The sequence below is a fragment of the Vombatus ursinus genome, unplaced genomic scaffold (genome assembly GCF_900497805.2).
Source record: "Vombatus ursinus unplaced genomic scaffold, bare-nosed wombat genome assembly UNPS02007612.1, whole genome shotgun sequence".
Classification (NCBI taxonomy): domain Eukaryota; kingdom Metazoa; phylum Chordata; class Mammalia; order Diprotodontia; family Vombatidae; genus Vombatus; species Vombatus ursinus.
In genome coordinates, this window is record NW_020947390.1 from 10,490,503 (window position 1) to 10,514,549 (window position 24,047).

The window sequence follows — 24,047 nt, forward strand, 5'->3', positions numbered from 1 at the left end:
CCTTGTTTTTCATCATTCGAAAGCACTTTTTTCTCCTCCTTCCCAAATCAGTGATTTCATTAGTAGGGAATTTCTTAGAGGTTGATATCTGTTCTGCTGTTTACTGTCTTAAGAAAGTTGGCCGTTCCGTATGTCAGAGGGAGAATCTTGAACCAGGGGTCTTACTGCCTCCAGGGTTAGCTCTCTAACCACTACACCAAAGTACTTTTTTTTTTCAAAGAACCAAAAACCTCAGTAAGTTCCTGATGAGAAAGACCTTAAATAAGAAAGAAGGAAGGAAATTGGGACAAGAAGATATGAAAAAAGGGAAGGAAATAAAACCAGAGTTGGAGAAATTTGTTGGGTATGCTTGTTCAGTGATTTGGGCAATATTTTTCTTCCTTGTTTTGTTGATGTACCAAACTAAATTCCTGATGACTGTAAGTTCCATAAAGGCAAAGAGCACCCTGAGGAAACTGAGGCTGAGAGAGGACAAATGACTGGCACAGAAGTCTAGGACACAGCTAGTGTCTGTGGCAGCATTTGAATTCAGGTCTTCTGGTCAGGAGTTCGTGGGTACAGAACTTTGTAAGCTTCCCCTTCTCTGCACTAGGCTTAGCAAACCACAGCTGGGAATAAACCTTTGTCAAAGTGATCTGGGTTGAGCGGCTCCTCAGAAGCCTTACTTTTCATTGGCTCGGATCTGCCTGTTGCCTAGTCCTGTTTGGTTACCTCTGCTGTCAATCTCCTCCTGATCTCCATTCCCCGCCTCGGCCCCTCCCGCTTCTCTTTTTTCCGAAAGGGAATGCCCAGTCTCTCGGATGGCGCGAGGTGAGCAGACCGTGGCCCGGGGCGTCTCCCGTTCCAGCTCCGGCTCCGGCTCCGGCTCCGGCTCCCGCTCTGGCTGCTGCGTCGCGCCCCGCCCCGAGAGAGTGTCCTAGCCGCGCCCTAGCCGCCCGCCCCGCCCTCGCCTCGCCCTGGGCCCTCACTCCACATCTCCAGGGTGGAGACCCAGGTGGCCGAGGCGGGGGAATGTGCTGGAAGGAGGCGACCTCGAAGCAGTGAGGCGGTGCTGAAGGGACAGTTCCCACCAGGAACCTTCCGCCCCCGGCCCGGGCAGCCCGGCCACGAGGCCGCGTCCTCCAGTCCCCGAGCTCGAGAGCCGGGCGGGCGCCAGCGGGATGTGAGCCATGGAGGCCATCTGGATCTACCAGTTCCGGCTGATCGTGATCGGCGACTCCACGGTGGGCAAGTCCTGCCTCCTGCACCGCTTCACGCAGGGCCGCTTCCCGGGGATGCTGTCCCCAGCCTGCGACCCCACGGTTGGCGTGGACTTCTTCTCCCGCCTGCTGGAGATCGAGCCCGGCAAGAGGATCAAGCTGCAGCTATGGGACACGGCCGGGCAGGAGAGGTTCAGGTACGTCCGCCCGTGCCAACCTCCCGGGCTGACCCGGCCCCCGCCCGTCCCTCTTCCGCTTTCCCAGTCTGCCCCTGCCAACCTGCCGGGCCCTGCCCATGCCCCGGCCGTACCCCCGCCATCCAAAGGCTTCTTTCCCTTTGCCCCGTTCCCACTTCCCTCTCCTGTGTCCTTGCCTTTGCAAATGCGACCCGCCCCCAGGTTCACTTCTTTCTTCCAGATACACCCTCCTGCGCTCCCCACCTCGCACCCCTCCCCGAGACGCACTTCTTCCCGTTGCCCACCTTCCTGTCCCCCTTTGCTCTCCCCCCTCCCCCCCCAGCACTGTTGTCCACGAACCCCGGCTCCCACTTGACCTTTGTATAAAACCCGTCATCCACTGCCCCCTTTTTCTTTTTCCCATATTGCCATACCCCATGAGTCATCAGTCCTTCTCCTTCATAGACATCATAGTTAGGTTCGTGGAGCCCAGTCCCTTGAGTATAGTAGGCTCTTAATAATCGTTTGTCAGATTTACAGCAAAAGCTGTTCCAATCCAGTTTGATTGTATGAGATCACTGAGCACCGTCAGAAGGGAGATGAATGGGATGATGATTACTGGAGCCACTCAGTACTTCAGAAGGTGGTGTGCTGTGGTGTCAGAGGACAAAAGTGGGTTCAAATCCTTCCTCACATATATGTCACATTTGTAACCTTGGGTAATTCACTTAACTTCCCTGAGTCTTAGTTTTATCATCTGTGAGACGAGGGGGTCAATACCAAATGGCCTCTTGAGATCCCTACCAGCTCTCGATCTATAATCCTGCTGTGACCAGGGGTATAGATGTGAGTGCCTCTTCCTCGAAATTGGACAAACCATGAGGGATGGAACAGCATAGCTGAGGGTTTTTTAAAGGGGTAAATTCCCTTCAAAAGTTTTTAAGCACTGAGGTGAGGTGCTGTTTAGGGAAAGGTGCCATCCAGAGATTTCTCAGGAGTTGTTTTGTTTTACCCGTATTGAATGTTTAGTATTTAATTTTCTTGGGTAAATGGTAGAGTGTTAAAATTGCATCCTCACTTAATATTATATAAAAGGAAGGATGACCAAAAAAAAAAAAACCACCTGATTTTTCATACTTAAAATGAAAGATTTAAAAAATAATAGCCAACATTAATATAGCACCTATTATGTGCTAGGCACCGTGCTAAACACTTTACAATTATTATCTCATTTGATCCTCTGGTAGGTATTATCCTCATTTTACAGATAATGAAACTGAGGCAAACAAGGGTTGAGTGATTTGCCTAGCTAAAATTCTCAGGAATTAAAAAATAAACAAAATTTTATTTCTTATCTAAATATTACAAAATAATAAGATTTTAGAAGAGACTTTAGAGTTGGTCCAATCTAACTTCTTTGCTTTATGCACATGGTCCAAAAAGGTTAAGTGTATTGCCCAGGGTTACAGCTAATTAGGGCAGCTAGGTAGAGCAAAGAAGTCAGGAGTCAGGAAAACCTGAGTTCAAATGTGCCCTCGGTCACTTACTAGCTGTGTGATCCACCAAGTTACTTAACCCTGTTTGCCTCAGTTGCCTCATCTGTAAAATGAGCTGGAAAAAGAAATGGCAAGCCACTCCAGAGTCTTTGCCAAGTCCTGGAAGAGTTAGACACTACTGAACAACAGCTACTTAGGCAGAATTATAAGTCTCCAGACCAATCAAGCAGCCCATGAGCAAACATTTTTCATATGCCTAAAATGAGCCACTAGCTCTATGATTCACTAAAAGGCCATAATGGGTAGGAGGATGCTTATAAGGGACAGATACCTTAATGTTGCTTTTTATAAATTCTTTAATGCCAGAAATTCCATTCATTGTAGCAGAAGCACAGCATGGTATAATGGAAAGGGTGGTATACATGGGGTATGATTGCTTGCATCTTGAATATTCTTTATTACATTAAAGGTTCAAAACCTCAGAGAGCAACAAACTAAATGTGCCATTTACTAAGCCTGTTTAGGGCTTTCTCCAAATCCATTGCTCTTTGCATCATACTATTCTATCACTTTAAATAAATGGACCAATATTTTTAACATAATTAGGGTAAGGGGTATTTTTGGGGGAGAAGGAAATGAAGAGAAGAAATGACTGGAAAGTTTGGGAAAAGGAAATATAAGCATCACTGATTGAGTTCATACAAACAGGTACTTTGTCATGTGTATTATATATTCAACAATATGATAGAGTTGTAGGAGTGGAATTTTCCAGTGATGCCTTTTTTTTTTTTTAACCTCCCTCTCAGTAGACCATCATCCTCTATGGACTTTTAAATGATGTCTTTGTTTTGTTTTTTTTTTTAACCTTTCTCTACACCGTCGTCCTCTATGGATGAGATCAGCTTCCATACGAGCACACTAGGCAATGATTCAAGGTCTTGCTTTATATTCTCAGTTCTGAAGCTGAAATGTAGAATATATACATTACTCCTTCACTCTCCTACTCCTACTCTCCTACTCTTCAGCCTACTTGCTATTCTCTAAAGTTTGGATTCCATCTCTCACCTCTATGCCTTTGCATAGACTGTCCCATCCCTAGAGTGCGCTCTCTCCTCATTTCAGCCTCCTAGAATCCTTAGTTTCTAATACCAGTTAGCTCAGGTACTCCAACCTTGGGATGCCTTTCTTGATTCCCTGCCTCCCAACCCCACCACCACCCCATGTTCTCCCCCTCTTCACACTCCTCGTGTTTTGTATTTACATGTTGTATACCCCAGAACAATGCATACTCCTTAAAGGTAGAGACTGCTTTTGTATCCACAGTGCCTTGCACTTGGGAGGTGCTATTGAACTGAAATGAATACATGTGCATTTTAGGTATTTATATAGGAATATATATATATGTGTGTGTGTGTGTATATATATATATTTGTATGTATGTATGTATGTGTATATATATATATGTATATAAAACATGAATGTATGTTGTTCAGTAGTTTCAGTCCTGTCTGACTCTTTGTGACTCCATTTAGGATTTTCTTGGCAAAGATACTGTGGTGGTTTGCCATTTCCTTCTCCAACTAATTTTACAGAAGAGGAACTGAGGTAAACAAGGTTAAGTCACTTGCCTAGGGTCACAGAACTAGTAAGTGCCTGAGGCAGGATTTGAACTCAGGAAGATTTCAATCTAGTTCTAGCTCTGAAGCAAGTGGCTTTACCACTCTGAGCCTCAGTACTGGATCTTTAATGTTGCTTCCACTTCTAACATGCTATGAGAATTATTAAGGGTTATTTATGCAGCACTAGTAACTCTTTGCAAGAAGTGTTTCAGCCTTTTCAGGAGGTCAAGCTTGATTAAACTAACTTCTGTGGACCTTGGTTTCCTAATTTTACAATTAGTTTAGGTGGTCTGGCTCTAAAATTCTGTGATTCTCAGGGGCAGCTAGGTGGTACAGTTGATACAGCACTGGCCCTGGAGTCAGGAGGACCTGAGTTCAAATCTGGCCTCAGACACATAACACTTACTAGCTGTGTGACTCTGGGCAAGTCACTTAACCCCAATTGCCTCACCAAAAAAAAAAAATTCTGTGATTCTGATCTTGTTTACTAGATTTATTTGTTATATTAACCAGGTGTGAATCAAAATATTGGATGATGACAGTATATTTAGTTGTTCTTGAACCAATTTCTCAGTAGTTGACATGGTAATAATTAAAAAAAAACAACTTTCTCCTAAACTTTTAGCATTATGGGCTAAATTGCAGCTACACAAAGCAGAATAAAATTTTTAAAAGCCCACTTCATGTCAACTTTTTGACATGAAGACAAAATAGTTGTTAAATGCTTTGATTTGATTTCTTAGATGTTTTAGTAACTAGGCCTACCTTTTCCCAAGTAGATACTTGGTTGAGACTATTTTATTAACATTTTATTAATTTGATATGTATTATAGATATTTTGTCTTTAAAATGTAATGCATACATATTTGAAGAACTAGTTCCAAATATTCCATTCAGTAGAATGCTATAGCTGTTTTCATACTAAGAAGCAATAAAATCAAAATGAAAACAATTACTATGAAAGCATTTTCTATTTTATCAAAGAAATGAGATGTATTTGTTCTTAAATTATAGATAGGAGTGTGAATTTTATTCCAAGGGAAGGTGTGAAGTTGATGAAAAATAGATTCTTGCTATTATCCATAAACAAACTCTTGGAGGATTTACTAAAGCCAACTATCATGTTTGAAAGTTTGTTAGGAGTTGTAATCAGTTTTAAAGTCAGCTTAACATGAAAGACCTTAAAAAAAAAGAAAAGTTACAGGGGAAAGTTCATGATGTGAAAATAACTCACTTTTATATAGTGCTTAAAAAGCACTTAAAAACAACCTTATAAGGTAGGTTATAGAAGTATTTTATTATTCACATTTTGCCTAAAGCTCAGAAAAGAGTTTTGGGGTAGTAAGAGACTATTTAATTTCACTGGACGAAGGAGACACTAAGCTTAATGTTCATCCTAGGAAGCAGGGTCATCAGGCCCTCCCCCTTCCAGAATTTGGATGCAGTGAAAAATGCTGTACACCTTTCAGTGCAGAAATAAAACAATGAACTTACTTATGTAGCCTTGGTTTATTCTAATTAAACAACACATAATGCTCTACAGCCGGTTGATCCTTAATTAGAACAAGTTATTGTTGTCTTTGGCTCCTCATACATGATTTTCCAATTCTTCCTACAAGCACATGTTTTCAGGTCCTCCGTAGTCCTGTGCTAACACAACGTGTGAGTCTTCCATGGGGAAAGGCAGCTCATAGTGGCGCAGTCTTTGTGCCTTTATACTTCAGGGGTCCAGTTTCAAGGGTACTATCTCTGGTTCCCTGCTTCTTAATCTCTACTTCAAACTTTCCAACATTTTAATTGATGAGAAGACAAGGCATCCTCTTTTGCCTTTATGTCACTTCTAGGTTTTTGAATTGAAAGTCTTAAATATCTTTATTGATGAGAAGTGATGGAGCATGTGATTAGTGATTAGTGCATATGTTGAAGAAACACTTGCATGACCTTGCAGATGACATTATTGTATACATACATATAGCCTTGAAATGAGAGAAGGGAAGAGATGGTTGTACAGTGAGGCCACTCAAAATTCACTATACTCAAAATTCAGTAATTAAAGAAGTTAGCAAAACTGTCACTATACATGTATGTATTTATGGATTTCTATTTATTCTTTATTGAAAACATTTCTCTCTTTAGTTGAAATCTCCTATATAGGTTTACATCTTACAGTTACATCATACACACATAATCAGAACCTGAGGTTGACAACAGTCAGTCACCTGGGGTGGAAGAGTTGGGGACAAAAATTGATTAAGTGCCTACTCTTTGCCAGGCACTGTGCTTCATACTTTACAAATATCATCTCATTTGATACAACCCTGGAGGTACAGTTATTATCTCCATTTTACAGATGAGGAAACTGAGGTAACAAAGGTTAAGGGACTTCCCCTCAAAGCTAGTGAGTGTCTGAAGTCAAATTTGAACTCAAGTCTTCCTGACTCAAGGCCCAGTACTTTATCCACTACAGTACTTAGCTGCCTCTACGCCACATACAGTCTTGCCTCCAGTATAAGAAATTGTGACATGCTCATTGTCACACAGCTAAAAGTCAGAGCTAGGATTCAACCCCAGGTTGACTAGACTTCAGACTCGCCTCTCTTTCCACTATACTTTATTACATCCTTAATATTTGAAAACAGAAATAAATATACTGTAAGATAACAGTATAATGATTTTTTAAAAAAATTAAATAGAAACCCCATGTTTTCCCAATTTAAGTTTAAATTAACATTATTGCAAACAAGAGCTTGCATAAAAGAAACAATTCAAATGTGAGAAAAGCTCCTAAAGAAGAAAACTTAGGAAAGAGAACCAAGAAGATTGTTTAGTCTAGTACAAGTAGTCATGTAGAAAGGCCCAAAAGTATGAAAATTGTCAAATGTAATAATATAGTACTTGAATTTTTCATATAGAAAGCTAAAAAAATATAGTTATTGAGGAAATACTAAATGGTTACCAGGTTCTAGAGCTAGGATAAAGAATTTGTCCTCAGGGAGCTGTGTGGAGCCCTGGGATGGTAATGCTCTAGTCTGTTCACTCCTGCTGCTGCCAGGGAAGAGCACCAATGCCTGGAGGACTGGAGATTTCATCGGTCTTAGTAGGTAATATTAGAAAGTTGTTTGAGACTTAAATTAAGTGGCTTGATTACAGTCATATGGTGTCAAAGGGAGAATTTGCACAGGACTATAACAGAAAGTGCCAAAAAGAATAAGTTCATTTTAATAAACTACTCTAGTTAACCCCTTCTGAGTATAGTGTCCAAACTACTGAACATTAGAGCAGTTAAAGATGTATGAATTCTGGCTAATCAACTTTCCAAAGAGTAATAAATAATAAACGATAGCAGTCTGAAGTCTTAGCCTAATTGAACAACAGGGCATGACCTCCAAATAACACTCACCCTGAAACCTGATTTTTTTCTCCCTGCTATCTACACACCCTTCTCCGGCCTTTTTCTTTCCCTCTGTTTCTTTCTTTGTCTCTTCATGTATATCTCTCCTTCTATGTCTTTGCCACTAACACTGTTTTTCTTATTGTGTCCCATATGCCCCCTCTGTCATTTTCCATCCTTCACCTTTTTCATCCCATTATTCTTATCTTCTGTCTCTTCCTCTACCTGTTTCTTCATTTCTTTCATATACTGTATAACATACCTCTCTATCTGCCTCATTTATTTTGTATCCCCACAAGGATGGAATGTAAGCTCCTTAAAGACAGGCATTGTCAAACTTTTGTATTTATACCCCCATCAATTACTACATTGCCTGGCCCATAGTAGATACTTAATAAATGCTTGTTAAGATATTCATTCATCTCTACTGATTTATTAAGTGTCTATTTTGTGCATTGTAGGTTGGGAGAGATACAGATATTCAAGTATGGTTCAAATATAAGGTTTTTCTGAATATAGGCCATATCACTAAAATGAATCTTTTTACAAATGAAGTGAATTCTCTTTAAAAGGAAAAAAATAAGTGTACTTATTTCAGTACTTCAAGGATCTGCTCTTTTCCACCTTAGTGATCTTGGGCAAGTTACTTAGCTTTGTAGGGCCCTAGTTCCTTATCTGTGAAATGGGAGGTTGAACTAGATGGCCTGTAAGGGCTCTTCCAGGTCTAAGTCTGTGAATGTGATTTTATTGGCGTAGATTAACCAATGGAGATTACAACCCTCTCTGCTCTTTATTTAGTAAATTGTCTTCTTGAGTTGCTGTGCCTATAAAAGTTATCACCCTACCCACAACTCTTTGATGAAGAACCTCCAAATTTAGGCTTATCCTCCCATTAAAGACTCACAGTCTGTTATAGTCAAAGCCCTTCTAGCTAAATAGGACCTTCTAGAACTTTCACTGCTTGTGCAACTTTTGAGAACTCTTGATGAGGCGTGGTGTAAGATTTTAGTAGAAGATAGAGGAAAATATATATTGAAAAAATTTTGCTACACTATTCTAGTTTATATACATGGTACTTAGAAATTCAATAGACTTTTGTCACTCAGGAGAAAGCTAATACCAGTAAGTTATGCTCATTTTCTCTCTTAGAACTTTCCCTTGTTCCTCTGCTCTTTAAGATAGATAGCCCCTTACTCATTTGCAAAGCTTGTAAACCCCACTCTTCTGTGTATCTATCTATTCTTCTTCCTTCCCCTGCCTGTTTGACCACCACATCTGCAGCTACAAGAAGATCCCAAGTCAAGGATTAAAATTGCAAGCTCTTCGGAGGAGATCTCCTCCCATCATCCATTTCAGCCTAGAGGAGAGTTCACAAGATCCTTGATTCTGAAGTACTAAGGGCAGAGATTCTAGCAGTCCCCAAAAGCATGCAAAGACAGAAGAGATAGGCCTCCCTTACCTTTCAGCATGAACAGCCAGAGCATCTGACACAGGCTTCCCTAGCTAATGTGTGCTGCTAAGGAAGTAGTTGCTATGGTTTCCACTGCTGCTGGGAAACCAAGAAGGATTAAGTTGTATCTTCAGCACTAAAAGCTTGATTATAGGCTACACTCAAGTTTTCTAAGTGCCAGATTAAGTACGAAAGTATGGTCTGAATTTGGGTCTGTCTTAAGGCCAATGTAATAAGAAGCAATGTTATATCCTTAAGGATATACTGTCTCCTCTTTTCTATCTTTCTCCCTTGATCATTATTATTATTACTACTAGTAATAATAACTCAGTCTAATAAACATTTATTAAGTACCTTATATGTGCAACCCCCTATTATAATTTTAACTTCAGAAGATCTATGAGTTCTAGCCCTTGGCTTCTGGACTTTTTTTTAACCCAAATGTAAGATTCTATAGTTATCCCTATTAAATGCCCTCTTATTCACTTCAGGCCACTGTTCTAACCTATCAAGTTCCTTTTGGATCCTGAATCTCATCTACTGTGTTAATTATCCTTTCTGGCATTGTGTCATCTGCAAATTTGAGAAGCTTGTCATCTCTGCCTTTCTCCAGATGTGTTAAAGTTCAATGCAGAGTGCAAATACCTGGGCCACTCCAACAGAGACCTTAAAAACTGACATCAAACCATTAATGATTACTATTTGGGTGCAGCCATTCAACCAGTTCCAAATTTACAATCTACACTATTATCTAATCTACATCTTTCCATCTTATCCATAAGAATAACACGAATGCCATGTTCAAAGGTCATTTTGAAATCTAGGCACACTAGGAATACAGCATCTCCCAGTCTACCTAGTCTAGTAACCATTTTAGCTTAGGAGAGAACTCTACCATATGTCCTGAAAGGTGACACTGTCCCTTGGAATTCTTCCTTTTGGTCAACTCTCTTAGCTGGGCAATTTCTCCTAGGCTTAAGAGGGAGAATAGAGCCCACTGGGTGCCATCTTTAGTTTTGTATATCCTCCATTGCTCCACACAAAGGATCATAGGATCATGCATTAAAAGACCTTACAGGCTGACTCTAATCTCCATACTTTACAGATGAGGAAGTTGAGGCATAGAGAGACTTGTGACTTGTCAAGGGTCACATACCTGATAGTGTTTGAATCAGGATTTGAACTCAGGTCCTTCTGACTCCAAGTCACATGATTTTATATGGAAAGAATCCCAGTCTATATCCTCCTCCCCAGCTCCCTTCCTCCACCAAAAAAAATATTAGCTCCTGATGCTTGACCAGAGAAAGAGTATAATTTGTTTGTGTAAAGGTGAGAGATAGTTAAGTGAACCCTGAACCAAGATGTCTCCTGCCTATTCAATAGAAATTAATGGGGGAAATGAAGATGAGATAGAGGAGAACTTCTCTTTTTATACCCAGTTTGAGCCCTCTTCCAATAATAGTCCAAAGGAAAGAATATCAGGACAGACAAGCCAATAGAATGACCATTCGTGATTTCAGAAGACTTATGAAGTCTGCCTCTTAACAGAAAGGTAATAGACTTGAGTTGTAGAATGTGTTGCCCATTTTTGAACATGACTGATAGGGGAATTTGTTTTTCTTGGCTATGCATATTTTTACAGAGTTTTTTTTCTTCTTTTTTTGTATTGAGAATGCGTGGGGACTTGTGGGTAGCAAGGAGGGATAAGGTAGGTAGGGATAGGGTTGCACCCCCCCCCCAAAAAAAGAGGGTCATTGAAATATGCTTTTGAAATACACAGAAGAGAACAGAAGGAAGGCCAGAGGGAATCACAGACAAGCAGGACAACTTTGGAAGTTACATGATGAATTTATTATATACTTAAAAGAAAGCTATATGAATATAATAGAGATTTGCAGTTTCATATACAATCTTCTCTGTTCTACTGTGCATATGAAAGTGTTCATTTTAATTGATATTTGTTAAGTTCATTCTGAACAAAACAGGGAAAAATAATTAAAGTGAATTTCAGTTTTATAAAGCTGGGAGTATGTTGAAAGTGACACAAATTTTCTGACCTGTAGATGAACCACGAACCTTAGAAAATACTGGGTTTTGTTTTTGTTTTTGTTTTTTTTTTGGCTAGCCAATGGGGTTAAGTGACTTGCCCAGGGTCACACAGCTAGTAAGTGTTATGTGTCTGAGGCAGCATTTGAACTCAGGTCCTCCTGAATCCAGGGCCGGTACTCTATCCACTGCGCCACCTAGCTGCCCCAGAAAATACTGTTTTATTACTGATATCATTAAATCTATTTTTAGTACCTGTGGTACAGACTGTTCTGTCTGCTCACTTGTACTGAGATTTTCTGTGGATTCATTTTATTACACTAGCTAGCTAATCTGTGTGATTCCACGGGTGGAGAATTCAAGAACCATCAAATTTAGGATAGAGGTATTTGGAAAGAAGTACTATACTTAATTAGTTACAACCAAATGCTACTGGGCTCCTAGGCATGTTTAGCCCTTAAGACTGAGAGAAGAAAGCAAGAAAGGAATCCAGGAGAGGACTAGTTTGAGTCAGTATTCACAGTCAGAGGAAAAAGAGTATAGTGGACCCTAAACCATCAGAGACATAAATCAGATTTGCTGTGATTTACTTTACTGAACCATGTCTCTGAACCTTATTCTGTCATCATTCTACTTCCTCTTCCATCCCAAAGGTTTTTCTACCTATTTACAACTCAGATCTTTAAAGCTTCTGACTAAAACCTTCCCTCCTACTTAGTGATTCCTTTGAGAAGTAAGACAAGCCCACGCAAACCATGTGTTTGCTCTCTCACTCCATTTCATTATAAGCCAAGCAGACAAAACTGTTTGGGGAAAGATATATTTAAACATATTAAATTGCACAGTTTTGTTCCCTTAGCGTAGTGTAAGATTCTTTGCCTTAACTCAAATTTTTTTAGGTACAATAATGAATCACAAACTAACTGGAAAAGAAGACAACAGCAATTTTTTTTTTACCATCCTTCTAGATGAAAATAATTTTTAAAATCTGATCAAAGATTTTCTGACAATAGAAATATGACTGTTAATAATAACTGGACTGATACCAGTATGGTCCTTATGATACTGGTCTAATATCTACTGGTGGTAAGATTGCCTAGGAACTTGGCAATCTATTTAAATATAATAAGACTAAACTAGATGTCTGGCTTTAAGATTCAGGGAACAGAAGGGTTGTTCTGCCTCTGGAATTCAGGGTACCAGGGTCTCTTGCCAAAGAGGGAAGCAGGTAGAGAGTAAATTTTGTAAGGCATCCTAATAGTCTTTGGTTGGGCTCAATTGTACCTAGTTGTGAAATTATTTATCATTAATTTGATATATATTTATTCATGGTAGATCATGGCAGTATTGAAAGATCATGGCAAAATTTGGTTGCCCAGAGAAGTTCATCAGTATTGTACATCATGTTCATCATGGCATGTTTGCATGGGTTCTGGATAATAGATAATGCTTTTGTGCTTTCCCACTTGCCAATGGAGTGAAGCAGGGCTGTGTGCTTGCTACCATGCTTTTTAGCATGACGTTTTCAATGATGTTGTGGGACGTCTTCAAGAAGGATGAAAATGGCACCAAGGTCAGCTACTGCGCTGACAGTAAATTATTTAACTTGAAAAGGCTACAAGCCAAGACTAAAGTAGAGGGAGAGTTGGTGTATGATTTTTGTTTACAGATGATTGTATCCTCAATGCAACCTCTGAGGCTGAGATACAACAAAGTATAGATTGATTCTCTGCTGCTTGTGCTAATTTTGGCCTGACAGTTAATACCAAGAAAAGATGTTCTCTACCAGCCAGCACCACACCATCCATGCATGGAACCATCAGTTACAGCAAATGGATAAATTTTGAATGTGGTGGATAAGTTCACTTTCCAGATAAGTATACTTTCCAGAGATGTACACATAAATGATGAGGTTGATGCACACATTGCCTGAGCTAGCTCAGTGTTTGGGAGGCCATGAAGGAAAGTGTGGGAGAGATGAAGTATTATAATGGCAGCCTACCAAATTGAGGGTCTACAGAGCTGTCATGATGACCTCATTATTGTATGCCTGTGAAACCTGGACAGTATACTAGCTCCATGCCAGGAAACTGAATTGCCTCTATCTGAATTGCCTTAGGGAGATTCTGAAGATCACTTGGCAAGATATGGTAACAGACACTGAGGTCTTTCTCTAACTGAACGGCAAAACATTCAAACTCTACTACAGAGTGCAACTCTGATGGGCTGGCTTGTTTGAAGGCCAAATGTATGTTTACCCAAAAAACTATTTTATGGAGACCTCACACAAGGCAAATGCTCTCATGGAGGTCAGAAGAAGCAATATGAGGACATTCTCAAGGTCTCTCTGAAGAACTTTGGAAACAATTGTGAGACATGGGAGACATCGGCACAGGACTACCCAGCATGGAGTGCCCACATCGAATAAGGCATTGTGCTCTGTGAATAAAGCAGAATTGCAGTAGCTCAAAAGAAACATGAAGTGTACAACTTTAGAGACATCTCCACTCCACATATTCACATGTACCTGACCTGTGGTAGAGCTCGTATTTGCTGATCAGCCAAACACATTGCACCTTGACCCCAACATAGTGATGTCATTTTGGTCCTCTTTGAACACAAAGGACGACTAACCAATCACAAGGTTGTTTCTTAGTTAACAACTAAGGGCAGCTAAGTCATTTTTACCTTCTTTGGTCTTTACCTATCAAGCTCGTGGGAGATTTTTAAGTATTTTCTTTAACAACTAATTTTTTCAGATTAGTTTATTCAGTGTTTAAATATTTTGTTGCCTTCTATTTTTTATATCAGAATCATTAAGGACTAGAAGGATAAGCTAATTGTTTTTCCTTATAATCTCCTTCATTCTACAACTGACATAACTAGATTCAGTGAATCATTGAATCACAAGTCAAATTTGAATTAGGGATTCCACTTAGTTTAACAAATTTATTAAGCCCCTGCTATGAGCAAAGCTTTATGCTAGGCTCTGAGGATAAGTATAGGAGGTAGTACCTGAGTTCAGCCTGGAAGGAAGATATGGCAGTGATGAGGAGTGAGTGCATTCCTGATATGGGGGACAGCTTCTGCAAAAATAACAAGTTAGGAGATGGAATGCCAAGGTTCAGGGAATGGCAAGATCAACTTTGTTGGATTGTAGAGTGCATGAAGGGGATTGATATGAAATAGGTCTAGAAAGATAAATGGGAGCCAGGTTGTGGGAAGCTTTAAATGCCAAGCTGAGACATTTATATTTTATCCTGGAGGTAATAGGGAGCCATTGAGGATTTTTGAGTAGTGGGGTGATATGGTCAGACTTGGACCTTAGGAAAGTTATTCTGGCAGCTTTGTAGAGAATGAATGTGTTACCTTTGAAAATTAAGGTAAACTGAGAGATAGTGGTCTAAGCATGATCAATTTATTAGCTAGGCTAGTAGCAGTTAGGTGTCACAGTGGATAGTGTGCCAGGCCTAGAATCAGGAAGATCTGAGTTCAAATCCAGCCTCACACATTTACTAGCTGTGTGATCCTGGGCAAGTTACTTAACCTTGTTTGCCTCAGTTTCCTCACGTGTAAAATCAACTGGAAAACCACTCTAGTCTCTTTGCCAAAAAAACCCCAAATGGGGTCATGAAGATTGGTCAGGTAGTAGGTGAGGTTACAAAGGTAGACAATATAGGGGTGGAGATTCAATTGTTATAATACCCTTTCTGGGCCATTTCCCTAACTTATCACTCACTTATTTACAGATTGGTTCCCCAGGGGACAACTACTGCTCTTTTGGGTTCAAAAGATGGCCTGGGGGTCCACACTCCTAAAACTATAGCTCATGAGCTCCCACTAATGAGCTTAGATTAATAAACAGCCATCAAACAGCCATCGAGTACAATTAACTCAAAACAAAGGCATTTATTAAAATGGCATAAAAAAGTAGCTAAGGTATTTTCCCCCCACCCCCCTAAATCTGAGGCTCACTTCGTAAAGGATAACAGGTCATATAGACTGATCTTTTCCCTTAGGTTAACATGTTTCTGTCCTTTGCCCCTTACTTTCTGTAATTACGTAAAGTGAGCGGAAAGGGAACCAAATCCCCCCAGTACATTAGTAACCTTGGAGAAAACAAAAATTAAGTTAGACTGCAAGAAGTTAGCAGGAAGTGAGGAAGTAGAGGTAGCAGAGCATATAGACTATTCTTATGAGCAGTTTGTCAGGGAAAAAGAAAAGAAATGTTAAGATGAGGCCCGGAGAGGATGACAGAGGCCAGTGGAGATTTTGTTTTTTTAAAACAGGTAAGACCTGGGCATGTTTGCAGGGAGCAAATAAGGACTCTACCTATAGATAAGGAGAGATTAAAGTTGAGAGAATGATTGGAGAGGTAAACTTCAGGAAAAGATGGGAAGGGTTTGGGATAAAGGAAAAAAGTAAAGGGGCTTTAACAAAGAGAAAGAGATGGGTGAAGAGGCTTTTACATATGGAGTAGGAGAGGAGTTGCTTGCAGCAAGAGGGCCTGCGTTTTCTCAGCCAAGTTGGAGTTAAGGATAACTGTTGAGAGAAAAGGAGAATGTTATATAGAAGTTTGAAGAGAGGTTTGCAATAGGCCCTGTGATAATGCTGTTTATGCTTTTTATTCAAACAGGATTGGCAAATGACATCTCCATGTAAGTAAGTTAAGCAAAGCAGAAGTTGCTTAATTGTCTCGTGAATTTGGGCTAGTTAAGTAATTCAGATGAAAGTGAAACGTGTGGCCTGTGCTATGGATTGAATGTGTATATTTCTCAAATCCACCAGAATATTATGCAGATGTCAGCTCCACTTTGGCTGGGTGCTGTGTCCACAGTTTTTCTAAGCTGCCTGCATCGTTATGCTAAGATGCATCATTCCATTCTGTTCCTGAAGCAGCCCTAACAAATAGAAACCAAGGGGAGAACCCAGTGTCCTGACTAGGGCATCTGAACATTAGCCACATGACTTCCCTTACCTCCAACTCTACTTCATGCAGGAGTACTCAACTCGCATTCCAGAAGTTTCCAACAAAGTGAAGGCATACTGTTTAGGGGCCCATAGGGCTCCCTTTCACCCTGTTCCAACCTCACGCTATTGCCTCTCTTTCCACAAATTCCTTCTCCCATAATTGCCAATCCCTCCCATTTACTTGTTTTCATTCTGCTCAAATAAACCACATAAATGTCCTTTGGATACAGGGTTTGAAGAAGTTACTTGCAGGGCTGTATCCTGTCCCAGCCCCAATGTGTGGAGGCAGCATCCAGAGTAGGAAAATTGCTGAAACTAGGTCAGCCATGTCTTGTTCCCAGCTCTGGTAATAAATTATTAGTAATGAATTTCTGTTTGTAGTGTATATACACACACACACACACACACACACACACACACACACACACATACACACACACTCTCTCTCTCTCTCTCTATATACTGTGCTACGATTTTGTCCTAATACAGTCCCTATGTCTTTCCAAAATTAAAAATCTTAACAAAATATTGGTTTGACTGCTGTGTAAGTTATATTTGTGTCTAAGATGTAAATATCTAATGCTGTTTTCAGTTGTAAAAAGTGTGCCTTTTAAAGTTGCTCTGATGGCAAGTTATTTTTTTTTTACAGACTGTGGTGAATAGACTTAAGCTTTCAGTTTCATGAAATAGTCTTAACTAGTTTTTCTAAAAAATTATAGATCTGCCTAGATATAGAGATGTTATGATACAAAATATCAAGTTACATTTTAATACAAAATTAAACCACCACTGTCTTATTCACAGTCTGTTAAAGAGGATGAAAAGATCTTTCTTGATTGTAGAGGGGTACCATGATTTAGCAATTCTTGATCTCTCCCTCCCCCTAAAAAAGCTAACCCCTTACTTTGGTTTGTGCCTTTCTGCAGACACTCTGAAATACAAATGGAGGCTAGAAAGAAGCATTAGTAAACCAGAGTATTTTCTTCCCTACATAGCAGAACAAAGGATTTGTGTCCAAGGGCTCTGACAGAAATTTAAGGGAATACATTAAAATTTGGTATTTCTGAAGAGTTCTGCCTGCCTCATATCAAGACTTTGGCAGCTTGGGTATGCAGTTAACTCCTACCCTTATAGTGACAAATTAATTTTTTAAACTTTTATCTTATTTTATTTTTATTTTATAAATGAGAAACTGAGGCCACTAGCATAGTGTCCCTTTGTTTATTTTGCACTATCCCTTTCTAAGAAGATAGAACCCTTCTTGGTCACTCCTGTTATTATCTTGACGTGCTACTTAGGACAAGTTCTGCCTTAATGAATAAGTAAGGTAATTTTTATGCCCCAGTTTCTCTGTATGTCAGCCTCTGATACCTATGTCTAATTTTACACTAATGGGGAGGGGTTCAGGGGGTTAAAAAGAAAAAGAGACTTGGTGGTTTTGAAGTTAGTTAATATTTATGAAATGCCTATTATGTGGCAGTCACTGTGCAGTAGATGCAAAGAAAGGTAAAAGACGGTCCCTGCTTTCAAGGAGCTCACAGTCTACTGAGATGACGTGAAAATAGCTATGAACAAACAACTTATATACAGAATAAATTGGAGATTACACAGAGGGCACTAAAATCAAGGGGGAATCAGGGAAGGCTTCCTGTAGAAGGTGGGATTTTTACCTAGGACTTGAAGGAAGCCAGGGAAGCCAAAAGATGGTTTTGAGAGAGAGAGCATTCTAACCATGGGGGACAGCAAAATAAAATGCCTAAAGCCTAGAGATGGAGTATCTTGTTTGAGGAACAGCAAAAAGGCCAGCATCACTAGATTGTAGGGTATGTGGGAGGGTGTAAGGTGTAAGAAGAATGGAAAGGTAAGGGGGAGCATATGAAGAGCTTTGAATGCCAAACAGAGGATTTTATTTTTGATCCTGGAGGTGATAGGGAGCCATTGGCGTTTATTAAGAGTAGGGAAACATGCTCAGACCTGTGTTTTAAGAAGATCACTTTGACAAATGTGTGAAGGACAGACTGAAATGGGGAAAGTTGAGGCAGGGAGACCCATTTGCAGGCTATCACAGTAGACCAGGAGTGAGGTACATGGGTTTGCACCAGAGTGGTGGCACCCTGTCAAAGGAAAAGTGAATTTGGATTATTCATCTTGATCTTTCTTGTTGAAGTTAAGAAAAATAGTTAGGCAATCTGAAGTGAAATTACCATGAAAGAGCTTATTAATAAGAATCTGTCTTGCTACTTACTACTCCTTCAAAATTCTGTCAGTTTGCAACTAACTCACCTGCTTCTTTACCTCATAGAATGTTTTTCTTTAGTTGAACTGACCCATCTTTGATGACTGAATTCCCACCCACCCTGCTTGTACCATTTCCCAGCTTTGACATCAGTGCTACATTTCTTCACACAAACACATTACCCTGTTTGAAAATGCAAAGAAAAAAGAAAATGTGTTGTTTACAAGTTTCTATTCATTTTTCAGATCAATAACTCGATCTTATTACCGCAACTCAGTTGGTGGATTTCTGGTATTTGACATCACAAACCGGAGATCTTTTGAACATGTGCGAGATTGGTTAGAAGAAGCCAAAATGTATGTGCAGCCATTTCGGATTGTATTTCTATTAGTGGGACATAAATGTGACCTTGTGTCACAGCGTCAAGTTTCAAGAGAAGAAGCTGAAAAAATGTCAGCAGCCTGTGGTATGAAGTATATAGAAACCTCAGCAAAAGATGCTACAAATGTTGAAGAATCTTTCACAATCCTGACAAGAGATATATATGAACTTATTAAAAAAGGAGAAATTTGCATTCAAGATGGTTGGGAAGGGGTTAAAAGTGGCTTTGTTCCAAATATTGTGCATTCTTCGGAAGAAGCAGTAAAGCCTATGAAACAATGTCTTTGCTGAATTCAGAAGCAGCTCCAAAATGGGTATGAGTAGATCACATATTTGTTTTAGGACAAATACCAACATTAAAAGCAAAGTGATAGTTATGGAAGCATAAAAATCATTGATTTGCCTGGGTCACTAATCATTGTTTTTGCATTCTTTTATAAGATATTTAATTTAAAATACTAAGGCAGTAATATAATAATAGTTAAAGCAGAAAATATATTATTTTGAAGACATTAATATTTGTAAACAAAAGTACAATATTTACTTAGCAAGTGAACATATCAAAGATTTTGACTAGGACTAAAACAAAAGTCCATTTTCAAGGGACCAGATTTTTCATGCATTCCTATGTTTTAACAAGTATTGAATGTGAAAAAATTATATATTATATTAATATTATTTTCCTTTATTGGTTCACTGCTTCTGAAATAAAATTTTTATGTTTTATAGAGATAACTGAGATTACAGTCAGAATATTATATTCCCAATAACTTTAAAGAAAGGAAATTAAAGAATTATTCATAAGCAAACATTTTGATATGATAATAATAATATATTTTAAACTTCCCCACATTTTTGAAATCATAGATCTACCTGGAAATTTCAAAGAGAGGAAATTCAATTGATCCAGATTCAGTTTGTTGTCTGACTTGTCAGTGCAAGCAAATCTGAGAGGCAGTAGGGCGGAATGGCTTGAGAGCTAACCTGGGAGTCGGGAGAACTTAGAGTCAAGTCTTGCCGCTGACATATACTGGCTGTGTGATCCTGAGCAAGTCATTTAATTTCTTAATGTACTCAGTAACTGTTCTAAAAACTGCAGAGAAACTAGCAATCTGCATTGAGAGAGGAAGTTCTTAATAGGAACCACCTGGACTGGTAAAGTACAATTTAAAAAGAAATGAAATATAAAATATGTTGGTCATAAGTTCTAGTTGAGTGAACTTTTAAGCTTAAAAAATATTTATCATTAGGTCCAAGAAGACTTCATTTCTTCAACAAGGATGTAGAGAGGGGTATTCTAATAAAATACTATATCAATACTGCAAACTAATTTGTAGAAAAGGAAACTGTTTAAAACATTTGCCATTCAAACCTTCCAATATCATTAGTGAAAGTTGCAGGAATTTTGATGTGTATATGTGTCACACATACACACACGAAACAGTTACTTAGTTGTCTTCTTGTAGCTCATTTCCAATAAGTGCATTTTAATCATAATTAGAAATTTTTTACTTTACTGCATTTTTTACAACCATTTCTACAGTTAACTAGAAAGAAGTGACAAGTAAAAATTACTTCTTTTAGCAATCCTAATTGCATTATTGTTAAATCACAAGTTATTTTGTATATTAAGTATTTCTGTGCATATTATCAAAAAAGTTGAGAATCATGTTTTCTCCTATTTTTTTTCCCAATCTCTTCTTCCTCTGCCTTCCCTTTCCTATAGAAAGTCCTTATTGGTAACCCTCATTGAGTTTCATATAATTAGAGAATTCCTTGGCACTGAGGCTTCCCCTCTGACTCAGCCTTCCTGTACTGAAAAACTGCTTCTTAGTAGTAGAAGTGATTGGCAGAAAATCCCAAGAGACCTTCAGTTTAATTAGAAGCCCTGGCTGGGACATATATTTAAATCATTGAACCACTTGACTAAATTATTGCAGGTCTTCATCTTTAAAAGTTTTCTTAAGACCACAACAGGGTTTTTCCTGACAAGAACTCTTTCTAAACAATTCCACTGGGGGTTTTCCCAACTAGTTTCCATCTTGTCAGTGTATCAATTAAGAGGGACTGATACCCATTGACAGACTCTTTATTATGGTGAATTATCAAGCAAAAGATAGCTTTTTTTCTAGGCCAAATTATCTAGATAATTGCCTCAATTATCTATTCCTCTTTGCTAGTACAGATATAGTATATAAATGTATTAATACTAATTCATTTTTCTTTAGAGGTTGAGTTTTTTTTTCCTGTCTTCAAGATCTGTATTTATGTATTTGTACACACTTTGTAAATTTTCTAGGCCTATTTAAGTATTCTTTTTATAAGGGCTTATAGAGAGAAAGGAACATGAATTAAAATGTAACAAAAAATTTTGAAAATCTCTATATCTACATTCCATTGATATATATAAATTAATTATGGTTGAAGATACGCTTTGACCACTTACAAAACTGAATATTTAAGAAAAATACAAGACCAGAAAAATGGAAAGTAAATATAGTTCAATCTATTTTGAATATTATGTGATTTTAATTGTATATTCAAGTAATTTACTTGGTACAAATTCATATATTGACTCTCTATCAACATTTGAAATTGATGATGTCATCTCAGTGTATACTGCAGAGGTCTAAGTTTCCTTAGATGAGCAGCCAAAATACCAAAGTGCTTTTGATATATAGTAGAACGCTGACTTAGATAATGCTGACTTAGAACTGGATTAATGGCTATGACGTAGGATGACATTTAGAACAGAAACAGAAGCTCTAATCTTTGAGAACATCTAATCCAACAGATAACGGAACCGAGGCCTTGACAGCTCAAGTGCCTTGTTCAGGCTCACACATGGTTGTTAGTTAGTAGCAAAGCCTGGATAAAATCCAGTGGTGGAAAGTACCCTTTGATTCTACCATGCTGTCTCTTGTGGGACGGGATGTGGCACATGATATATCTACAACTGTGCAATGACAAGCAGGTTAGAATAAGGTTAAATTATATGTTGATATAAAAGGGGAACACTTATAGTCAAACAGTAATATACAATATAATCTAAAGAAAAGAACTGAGAATTCCAGTTCTAATTCACTTCTATACGAGATAAGCCTAATAAACTTAGTTGTGTGGAAAATGCTCTTTTCTTAAATAGCATTAGTATGAATGTGGTCAGTAGGGTCATGCCAGAGAATCTTTCTGGTTCAGACAAATTACTTTGCCCAGTGGTTTCTTGGAAGTCAGCCAATTCATTTAAAAAAAAATTTAAACGATGACGTCTGATTACTAAATGTCATAGATCAACGAGAAAGGAAAGAAGGAAAGAAGGAAGGAAAAGATAGATATTCTGGTATTACCTATGTAATAGGTACACTCCCTGGGAAATAACTGCTTATATGGGGATACATTAACTCAGACCACTATGGGAGCATTTAATGATGTAACAATTTATTAATAAATGGTATATTTGAGCCAAAATGATTATACATTGCTGTAAAGATTTGTAAATATGGCCCTTAAAAATCTATATGCATACTTAGTAGCAAGAAAGGTTTCTTAAACTTCTCAAAAAATTTAACAATTCAAAATTTCTTATAAACATATTGTACGGTTTCAAAAAACCCTTTACCTCAAGCATGCCTTGAGTGGACTTCATTTTGGGAGGTGAGAAGTGAGTGCTGGTGAAAATAGTTTTTTTCTATTTGGGTTAAAATAACAGGTTCCTAAAACAAAGACTTCATCTAATTATTCAACCTTTGAATAATTATAATATCAAAGGTTTGAATTCACAAGACTAGCAGTCTGACAAGAGGTTTGTTGTTGTTTTTTGGTTTTTTTTATTCCAGCTTTCATAGTGCTTTTGGAACACATTCAACTACAGACTCTTCATTTACTTGAAACTGTAAACTGTATTGAACTGATACTCTGAGTGTATGAAGTAAGATGTTGCAGGCCTGTAACAGTCATACACCAGTACATATCCTGGCTTTTTATTAACAAAGAACTGTGCCTTCAGTTGTTTAGTTATGCAGAGGGCATATGCAAGCTTGAGGCATATGCAGGCTACTTTAACCACTATAGAGTTAGGCCCTACTATTTTAAAATAATGAAATGCAATACCAACTATAAGCCTATTGGCATGAAACTTCACATATGTAAGTTGTCTCCTCTTCTTCAAAAACCTCCTCAAAATTTAGTTCATTCCAGAAACCTTCACTTGTTAAGTGGAAGTGAGCTGCAACTCTCCATTGGACCCTAAAATAACTAGCAAACTACACCTCTGAGCCCAAAAGAAAATGCCAAAAGAATAAACTGTATCATATCTGATATTTTCATTTCAACAGTCTTAATAATTGCTACAGAGCAACATGATTGATTCAGCTATGACAATCAATACTAATAATGAACCAGACAGAAAAGAATAAATTACCCACATGAAAGGAAAGGAACTAAAATACAGAATAATTAAAAATATTAGCATTCTTGTTTGTTTGATCTCCGTTAGATTATAAGGAGAATTCATGTCTTCTCTTCAGTAGTGCCTAGGATAGTGTCTTACACGTATAGACACTGAGTTAATGCTTGATCTTAATGACTTTGAACCAACACTATTAAATTCAGTTTCCACAGATTCAGTTTTCATTGCAGATATCCTGTAATAAAAGATGTTTTGCCATAGCTAAATTTTAGCATTTTTGGAAGATGATAGTTGACTGAAGAGAATTACTAAGAGAACATATGGTATTAAATCTCTTTGAAATGTGTTGTAAATGTCATTTGTAAAAAAAAAGTTAATAAAAAGAATGTGAAGAAATCTTGTCAGAGGACTATTTATGTTATCTATGATAGCATTTGTAGATGGCAGATTTTTTTTTTAATGGAAGCATTCATGTTAACATTCACGTTAATTGCAGCTCTAACAGTTTTCACAGAAATTTCTCAAAATGACTGAAAATATAATGTAATCTAATTCAGGAAATATTTATTAAATGTCATCCACATGCAAACTACTGTGCTAGGCACTAGGAGTACAAAGATGTAAAATACCACAGTTACTGCCTTCCAGGAGCTTACAAATTAATGGGTTAGATA

General features: G+C 38.3%; 2 protein-coding genes across 2 annotated transcripts in view; both read left to right on the plus strand.

Annotated features, from left to right (window-relative positions):
* Positions 1 to 944: 944 nt before the first annotated feature.
* Positions 945 to 23,759, plus strand: RAB39A (RAB39A, member RAS oncogene family). Its single transcript, XM_027849504.1, has 2 exons — positions 945 to 1,396; positions 18,830 to 23,759. Exons 1-2 carry the CDS (start codon positions 1,170 to 1,172, stop codon positions 19,254 to 19,256), a joined length of 654 nt encoding a protein of 217 aa, XP_027705305.1. The 5' UTR covers positions 945 to 1,169; the 3' UTR covers positions 19,257 to 23,759.
* CUL5 (cullin 5) overlaps positions 1,334 to 24,047 on the plus strand; it is a 127,273-nt gene continuing 104,559 nt past the window's right edge. The window contains exon 1 of the mRNA XM_027849500.1: positions 1,334 to 1,396. Within this exon, the coding sequence (XP_027705301.1) occupies positions 1,367 to 1,396 (30 nt within the window). The 5' untranslated portion in view covers positions 1,334 to 1,366. The remainder of the gene's footprint in view (positions 1,397 to 24,047) is intronic.